General features: G+C 40.7%; 1 protein-coding gene across 4 annotated transcripts in view; it reads left to right on the forward strand.

Annotated features, from left to right (window-relative positions):
* The first annotated feature begins 1,854 nt into the window (after positions 1-1,854).
* Positions 1,855-9,308, forward strand: part of smg5 (SMG5 nonsense mediated mRNA decay factor) — a 13,725-nt gene continuing 6,271 nt past the window's right edge. Inside the window, exons 1-13 of one of the 4 annotated variants that reach the window (XM_017038066.2) lie at positions 1,855-2,286; positions 2,553-2,651; positions 3,348-3,471; positions 3,682-3,838; positions 4,357-4,446; positions 4,679-4,768; positions 5,647-5,728; positions 5,804-5,929; positions 6,588-6,656; positions 6,791-7,041; positions 7,236-7,373; positions 8,024-8,932; positions 9,050-9,219. In XM_017038066.2, coding sequence (XP_016893555.1) covers positions 2,222-2,286; positions 2,553-2,651; positions 3,348-3,471; positions 3,682-3,838; positions 4,357-4,446; positions 4,679-4,768; positions 5,647-5,728; positions 5,804-5,929; positions 6,588-6,656; positions 6,791-7,041; positions 7,236-7,373; positions 8,024-8,932; positions 9,050-9,219 — 2,370 coding nt within the window. In that variant the 5' untranslated portion in view covers positions 1,855-2,221. The remainder of the gene's footprint in view (positions 2,287-2,552; positions 2,652-3,347; positions 3,472-3,681; positions 3,839-4,356; positions 4,447-4,678; positions 4,769-5,646; positions 5,729-5,803; positions 5,930-6,587; positions 6,657-6,790; positions 7,042-7,235; positions 7,374-8,023; positions 8,933-9,049; positions 9,220-9,308) is intronic. The other 3 variants (XM_017038067.2, XM_008324180.3, XM_008324181.3) reach the window with 3 other exon arrangements.

Genomic DNA, 9,308 nt, shown 5'->3' on the forward strand with positions numbered 1-9,308 from the left:
TAATTCCCCCAACCCTCACTCCCAAACCCCCCCTTCCAGCTAGCATGTCTATGTGGGCCCCACACAGGTGGGTTTACTTGGGCTACATGGGTTAAAAGTGGACATGGATTTAAACAAAGCAAGTTATGTGGGTCAAATTTGATTATCAACTGTCTAACTTGTGGGAAATTTACATTGCGTTCCACACGACACCTTTAGACAAATCCACATAGGTTTCACCTTTAAGCCCACTTTTTACCTACATGTGTCTCACATGCAGTAAAAATGCTGGCTGGGTCTAACATTGTTTTTCCAGGACAGACATTTGGGGATTTTTGTGTATATTAATGGAAGAGTGTTGTTGAAGAGTGTACTGCAGTTGTATATGGATTTGTTATGAATGTGGATTATTATATGATTATTGAAATATTATTGTAATAATGCTAATAATTATTGACATTTTTAATTTTGTTGGTTGATTGTTTTCATGCAGTGAATGCTGATGATTCTGATGATAATATTTCTTTCCCACTTATTTCTCTCTTCCCCTTTCCTTTTGGAATACACTGGTATTTATATTTTCTGAATGGGTGAATCTGGAGATAGAAAAACCTTAAACAAATTATTAAATAAATAAATAATTAAATTCTTAACTTGTGTTGGACACTTGTGTTTTGTGTTTGCACCAATGCGCCTCAAAATACATCTATTTGTAACTTTTGGATAAACAGTATGTTTAATGAGCTAATGAGCTTAATGAGCTTAATGAGCTCCTCTTCTGCTTAAACTAAATAAGATCAAAGGTTCTGGTGTTTAATCAAAACTCCAGCACAGCTGCATTAATAGAAAAAATGTATACCTTATGTCATTTGATAGTTTACTAAGTGGTGGTGAGTGGTGGCCTGGTGGTTAAGGAAGTGGATTTGTGTCTGAAAGGTCACGGGTTCAAATCCATCAGCCACCGGTGCCCCGAGGAGCACTGAGCATGGCACTGTCCCTGCACACTGCTCCCCAGGCAGCTTGAGCTCAGCAAGGTGATGGATTAAAGGCAGAGGTCACTGTGTGCAGTGGTGTGCTGTGTCACAATGACAATAAACTGCCACAACAAACAAATGTAGTATTTCACAGGTCCTGCTTCTGTCATTAAACTCACAAATCACAGGTTTGCATCAAGGCTACTTTATCGTTCCATGACTCTGTTTGCTCCACTGGTTTGTCAACATTTTTTCTTCATGTTCATGGCAGCTGAGCAAAGAAGTCACCACTTCCTCACTTCCTCTCCAGCTGTGGTGTAGCTGACTGTAAAGACGACAGCCAGTATCTGAGAAACAGAATACAGTATAAAGACTATAGTGTATATTGACTTAAATCATCATCTTACACATAACTACCTTCAGATCCAGGTTGTTTGGCACAATTTGGATGGAACAGATAAAATGTACTAGGTCGCAATATGAATTTACATTTCAAATGGTATAAGGAAATCTACTTCCCACATATACGATTCTGATATTAATATAATAAAATATTATTTTCTTACGTTATGAGATTAAAATGTGAAAAGCTACTTCGTACTGTATACTCTGGAGTACACTCTGGTATAATCTGGAGATCAGTTACTTCAAAACATAATAGGTAACATAATATTTAAAAAATACATTCCACATTTCACCTGCATCCTTGAACTACGTTGTTTGTGCGTGTGTGTGTTTCTTTTATTTTATTAACATGCTAGTTAAGAACCAAAATATATAAAATCACATGTTCTTAACATGTGAGCTAAGAACGGACCTGAATATGTTGTAGCGTTTTATATGAAATGCCATTGACGCTTTGTGATGGCCTGGCAACCCGTTGGTGTAATCTGGTGATCGCGCCCCGCAGACTCTCGCGATACCCAGGCGGTCACTGTCTGAAAGGAGTAATGGCCGCCGTCATAGCAATGGCCAGAACAGGGAGCAATAGTAGAAGTATACCGGAGTGCTTTAGCTGACCAGGGACGTGATTAAGCGACGGGTGCCCCCTCCTACCCGGTATTTCGGAACGAATGGGTAGAGGGGGTTTGGCCAGAGGAAACAAAAGACAAAAGGAACTGGGAAAGAAGCGGAGGGAAGCTTACACCACCGTGATAGTTAGCAGCAGCTATTAGCACGGTTGTCACTGCTGGGAAATAACCCGAGTAAAGCAGTGACAAGAGTCGTGGGAGACGGAGAATAAGCTCTGGAGCTAGTGAACAACAAATATGAGTGGACCTGGACATGACAGCGAGCCAGAGGCCAAAGTCCTTCTCATCAAGCGGCTTTACAGGTGAGTTGAGAATGCTAACTAGAGTGCTAATTCCAAGCCATTGTGTTAGCGTACTTTGCGCTTTGAATTTAAAGTGAATACTCAATATTTCCGCCTTATTGATACATCAGAGTTTAAACTGTATATTTCCGCCTATGTTAGGACGAACAAAGTCATGTAATACTGTTTATAAATCTCACTTGGTAAAGTGAAAGAATGGTTGACTGTTAGCGTCCAGTAAATGCTTAGCCAAGCCACACTGCTAATGTTATTATTTACTGGTTCAGGGCTGTGGTGGAGTCTGTGCACAAACTGGATGTTATCATTGGCAGTAAATCTTCCTACAGAGAGGTCTTCAAACCGGAAAACATCAGCCTTCGCAACAAGTATGTACACATGTGTGTGCAGTGTGTGTGTGTGTGTGTGTGTGAGAGAGAGTGTGAGAGAGAGAGAGAGAGAGAGGATATCGTGTGCATCGTCACGATTTTGGTCAAATGCTAGACAGCTGTCTGTGATTATTTACCTAATGTAACAGTATACTTAATTTTGTTTATTACCGTACCCTTAGTTCAACTGGACATCAATACCGTATCATTTTTTCTGGACAATATGTTTTTCCATAAAATATTGTGATATAAAAAAAACTACTGTGATGTACATATTCAGACTTTCACGTACTGTTTTGGGCCATTGTACAACATTCATGTTAAGATTTCTGTATGCATTTTTCTCCTTGTCCAACTGTGCAAATCTGAGTCAGAGTCAGACCCAGAAATGTGCGCAGCAGTTACGAGTTAAGTTTTGTACATCAAGTCAAGTCATTTTATGTTAATATTAGGATGCACCGAAATTAGAATTCTTGTCCAAAAATTTCCGTGAAAGAAAACAGCTGTAGTCAGCATTTGTTATTCTGTGACAATACAAAAGAATGGATAGAGTTAAAGCCTGCTTCTATATAAATTCAACAAACCTCTTCTGAAACTGTTCCCACCCCTCAGTCCACCTGTCAAACCAGTCATCCACGTACCTTTTCAACCACTGCATTCCTGTGTTAATGTATGTTCCACTTTACATGTTTTCAGGCTCAGGGAGCTTTGTGTGAAGCTGATGTTTCTCCATCCTGTGGACTACGGTCGCAAAGCCGAGGAGCTGCTCTGGAGAAAGGTCTACTACGAGGTCATTCAGGTCATCAAGACCAACAAGAAGGTGAGAGGTTCTGTACCTGGGGAAATATCTTGCATTTGTATTTGCTTTTTCTACAACATGACAGCCTCATGGGCAACTAAAGTATTGACTAAGTTGCCCATGAAACTATTTTGTTATTGAGGTACAGAAAAAAAAATGTAAGTCATGTAAAATGTATTTGTCTTTTCTAGTCATATCTTTTTATTGTCCTAATTAATATCTTTTCTGCAGCACATCCACAGTCGAAGTGCTTTGGAGTGTGCTTATCGCACACATTTAATAGCCGGCGTGGGATTCTACCAACACCTGCTGCTCTACATCCAGTCACATTACCAGCTGGAGCTGCAGGACTGCATCGACTGGACCCACGTCACAGATCCTCTAATTGGTCAGTAATGTATCTATAGGAACAACAGAATTAACCAACATGAAAACCACATATTCATTATTATTCATTTAATTATTATTATACAAAACTCAAAGTTAAATCACTTTCTTACTCATATGGTTACATGGTGTGTGTGTGTGTGTGTGTGTGCTTGGGGGATTTGGAAGAACATTTGTTGTGATACATAAAATTCACACATGCACACAGAGTGAAGACTTCAAGCACATCACATTATTTGTAAAAATGTTTTTATAAAATTCGTCTACAAAAAGCAATTGAGAAAGTGTTGATTTTGTCTTCTTTGTTCTTGGAGTGAGTTACTGACTGGAATCTATTACAAATAGTTTGCCATATATATATAAATATATATCTTTCAAATTCTTTTAGGGGAAAGTTTAACAGGAAGGATTATTATTCAATCATCAATGCATTTACTAAGTCAGTTTTGCATTAATTGCATTAATGTGAATGTAACTAAATCAAAAGTCAAGAAGGAACACATTTTTTGCTCCTCACAGGCCGAAAGAAACCAGTGTCTGCCACCCCCAAGGAGATGGAATGGGCACAGATGGCGTGTCATCGCTGTCTGGTCTACCTCGGAGATCTAGGTAAGAACAAGATGATACAGTCCTGTAGAGTCTTGAGACAGCATGTTCGTCATTTTGTGTGGGCGGGCACAGCTTCAGAGAAAAATTGGTGCTGTCGGCTTGGACCAGATATATTGTATATGTTTGAAAGATATTAACTTTGCGATGTTATGCAGTATACATATTTTAATGTGAATCTGCAAAATGAGGAAAAATCCTTTTACTTTGAATTTATCTTGTTTTTGTTCTTCAGCTCGATACCAGAATGAACTTGCAGGAGTCGAGGCTGAGCAACTGGCGGAGAGGTTTTACCACCAGGCCCTGTCTGTCGTGCCACATGTGGGTGAGTGACGTGGACAGATTTTACACATAGAACAATACACAAACCAAAAACCCACAACTGTTGCCTCCTGTCTCTCTTCTTAGCCGACAAAAATATCCACTGGGTTTCCGGCAACTGTAGTCGATATAGTTCTAGGTTTGACTTGTGTTCAGTGATGCCTACTGCCTATCCTGTGGTGCCATAGTGTAGTTAGTGGTTCCATAGTGTAGTGGTTAACACTTGCAAGCAGAAAACAGAGAGTCTTGTGTTCGATTCCCAAATGAACCACTAAATCCTTAATGGTGCCTCTCGTGTGGCAGCCTGTGAGTTGCGACTGAATGCTAAATGGCACCTCCCCTGACAGCCTGGGTCGGTTGCAATAACTCACATTGTAAATTTCTCCGCTGTGGGACAAATAAAGGTCTCAATTATGAATTTCTTTTGCGTTGTCTTGCCTTCCTTGTCTCAATTTGGTCATTCTTTTTTAACCTTTTACATCGACTGTTTTCCTTTAATCGCAGTAGATGAGCAGTTTTTGAAATTATGTCACAATTTGTCATCCCTTTCCATCCTGATGCTTGGTTTGTTTACATATGATCCCGTCTAGCTTTACGTAATGATGAATAGATATTAGCGTTCACAGCATTCACATGTGGGCTTATTTAACGGTTCCATAGTGTAGTGGTTAGCACCCTTGCCTTGCAAGCAGAGAAGCCTGGGTTTGATTCCCAGAAGAATCACATACATGGCACCTGTTGCAGCAGATCTGCAGTTTAACAGAAGAATTTCCCCAGTATGGGATCAATAAAGTTAATTAAAAAAAAGAAGACTTTTTCTGGTCTTGCTACAAAGTCTTAAAGAAAGTAACATTTTTATGCCTGTCTTTACTCATGTGTCAGTAGGGATGCCTTTCAACCAACTGGGAACACTGGCAGGAAGCAAGTTCTACAATGTTGAAGCAACCTACTATTACCTGCGCTGGTAAGACACGTGTGTTACATGTGTAACCAGATCTCATAATCCAAATTCTAAAAAAAAGTTTCCCTCTTTTCTAAGCATCCAATCAGATGCCCCCTTTGAGGGCGCCTATGGCAATTTGAAGCGCCTCTTCGACAAAGCAGCTAAGATGTACCATCAAGTGAAAAAGCAGGAAATGAAGAAGCTCTCTCCATCACGGCAAAGGTAAAGAAGATTTGACCAAATCAGTAAAAAGACACCTTTGGTGTATTGTTCTCTCTCTGTGATTTTCTCAGTTATTTCTGAAATTCACTGTAGAATCCATCTACAACACAGAGAACATTTTACTACAACTACTTTGTTAACACTGCAGGGTTTTTTCATATTGAGCCCCTCTTTAAATCTGCAGCTTTATGCAATTATCGACTCCTGTTCTCTCGCTTTTTAATCAGCCGTTGTTGGGATAAAGCAGCATTTTGCCACAGATGGGATTAGATGATTGATGATCCCTGTGGGGGAATCTGTTTGTGTAAGCAGGATTTAAAGGGAATGAAAGACAAAATAATAATTTATTGTTTTGTGCCCCTGGATTCATAAATCTCACGTTTCCCCTGTGGCTCATCTGTGTAGTGGTGTCAGAAACATATCAGAGACAGATGAACAGGATCGTTTTTAAGCTCTGCTGTGACAAATCATACGAGGCATGCACAAGTCTTCGACCCCCGTACTATGCTTACTTGAGATTCTCCTCCATGGTTGCGGTGATACATATAGTGGATTATTGTGGCTACCCTCAGCTACAATTACAAATACTTCTCTGGTTGGTTGTTTTACTTTTGGTTTCGTGTAGAAAGTTTAATTTCTTCCTTGTTTAATGTGTCAGATCAAAAGATATTAAACGTCTCCTGGTGAGCTTCATGTACCTCCACAGCCTCCTGCAGCCCAAGAACAGGTGAGTTCTCTCTAAGACCAATTACACGACTAAACTAGGGTTAAGAATTGCAAATTATTAAGTGTTGATTTTTACAGACAAAATACCCAAGAGTTAAATACAAGTACAGTCTTGACAACTTCATTACATTCCAGCTCCTTTTCTGGGTCACCCTATAGTGTGATGGAACCTGAGCTGACGTCTCTCTGCCAGTCCATACTGGAGGACTTCAACCTGGTGCTCTTCTACCTGCCACCATCAACCCATAGTGGTCCTCACCAGTCTGTAAGTGAGGAAGAGGAGGAGCAGCAGCACCCAGACAACTCCTGCCCTGTGCTGCCTGACACTCTCATCTTTAAGATGGTCATCACATGCCTGATGGTGGTCCACAGTCTGAAGAGGGGAGGTTGGTACAAGTCTCTTGAGCAAAACTGGGTATTGAGTATTCTGGAATATTCTTCAAATGAACTTAGTAGATAAATAACCTAGTCATGTAAAGAATGTTTCACGGCAAATAGACTAGTGCTCGACTACTTTAACATTTCTCTGACTCTGGATTCTTATGACCTGATATTTTAAACCAAATATTGATGGTTTTAGGGTCAAAGCAGTACACTGCCTCCATAGCCTTCACTCTGGCACTCTTCTCCCACCTGGTGAACCACGTCAACATCCGACTGCAGGCTGAACTGGAGGAGGCAGAGAGCCAGGTCCCACAGCTACACACAGACGCCACAGGTGAAAAAGAAATTTTGACATCCTACCTAAAAAACAAATTTATGAGTATAAGTCATTATATTTATAAAATGTCTTGTAAAATTGAACTCAAACTCCATTTTAAAATGTGTATTAGTTCAAATGGTAGTTTTTGGGGTTTTTTTGTCAGTCATTTTGCACTGGGTAGTTGTAAAAATGATGTGAAATTTAGGTCGAAGTAGTTGTTGTTCACCACTGTATGTGGTGTGCGTTGGAACTGCTAAAAACCTCTAACTTTTCTTAAACCATGATTGATTCTGAGCCACTTTTGCCAAAAGTCCTTCAACAAGGTGTAGAAATCTAGACAAGTCAGCACAATACAGGAATTTTCCCAGGCTGTTGGGTAATCAATCCAAATCTAACATCATCAGCAACATCTTGTTGGATTAAAGTGCTGTTCTCTGTGCTTTTGTTGTCAGTTCTCAAATCAGTTAGTATGTACTGTATTTTCCCACTCGCATCTGCTCAGGGATTGTTGACAACAGTTTAAAGATGAAAACATTAATTGACATGTTCGACATGCCCTGCTGGAAGCCCACAGGAACTTTTAGGACATGAGCCACTCCGTCTATTACTTTTAACCCTTGATGAATTTTCTTCAAAGTAACTTTTACCATTTTTATCTACTGTAGATGATCTTGACATGAAGGATTTGTCAACTCGTCCAACAGACCACTCTGAAGAAATGCCTCTGCAGAATGGCTCTCTGGAGCAAGATGAAGATGAGGAGGAGGCAAATAAGGAAAATGGCAGTGAGAGCATTGAATCCAAAAAGTCTAGCAGCGTGGATGAACAGTGCAAATCAGAAGAGGAAAAACAGAGGCAGAAAAAGAAGTACACTCGTCTGTCTCGACTTCGCAGGCGGCGTTGTGGCCGCAAAGATGGCCGAGGTGTGGACGAAAGTGATCTGAGTGAAGGCTGTGAGAGTGAGGAAGACGAGGATGAGGACGATGACAAGCGTGGGCGTTGTGATTCAACCAGTGGCCCAACGAAAAGAACTTCTCTCAATTCCTCCTCTATCAAGAAAGTGACCAGGAGACAGACACTGGGGGATGAGGGGAGCTCAGAGGAAGAGGAGGAGGAGGATGCAGGAACTGCCTTTGATGTGGAGACTGACTCGGACATGAATAGCCAGGAGTCTCGTTCAGATCTGGAAGACATAGAAGACACAGAAAACTCTGACAACTTAGAAGGACATGTCCGAGAGCAACATGATGAAGAAGAGGAGGAAGAACAACAAAGAGAAGAAGGTGGTGACAGGGACGGCGATACTCCTCCAACCACCAATGGGCCGCTACTCCCTAACGACTCCAGTATCAGCAGTAACCTCCAGGCCATGTCCTCTCAACTCTTTCAGGCCAAACGCTGTTTCCGCCTGGCACCAACATTTACTAACATGCTGTTGAGGCCTCAGACTTCATCCTCCTCAATAACTCCCACTCCCCCCAATGTCACAACTCCACCCTCACAAGAGACCCCTCCTCCAGGGGAGTCACACTGCGACATGAATGCTAGTACTGCCAATGGAACTGGTGAACATGGTATTTTAGTTTTTAATATCAATTTTTCTATGAATTAGGTCCTTTTCTCCTTTGTTAATTCTAATTGTCTAAGAACTTCTTTCAGGTATTCACGTTTTGATGCACTTTTTCCTACAGATGTGGACTCAGACTCTGAGGGCAGTGAACATAGCACTCCGTCCGTGCACAGTGAGAAAACGCTCTTGGAGAAGCTGGAGATCATGACAAATCAGGGGTTGATCCAAGTGGTTAAAGTCTTTCTTGACTGGCTCAGGACCAACACTGATATAATTCTAATGTGTGCTCAGGTAAAGATGTTCTAGAACTCCTAGGTTATATATATAACCTATATATATATATATATATATACATACATACATATATATATATATATATA

This window comes from Cynoglossus semilaevis, chromosome 13 (assembly GCF_000523025.1).
Source record: "Cynoglossus semilaevis isolate Cse_v1.0 chromosome 13, Cse_v1.0, whole genome shotgun sequence".
Classification (NCBI taxonomy): domain Eukaryota; kingdom Metazoa; phylum Chordata; class Actinopteri; order Pleuronectiformes; family Cynoglossidae; genus Cynoglossus; species Cynoglossus semilaevis.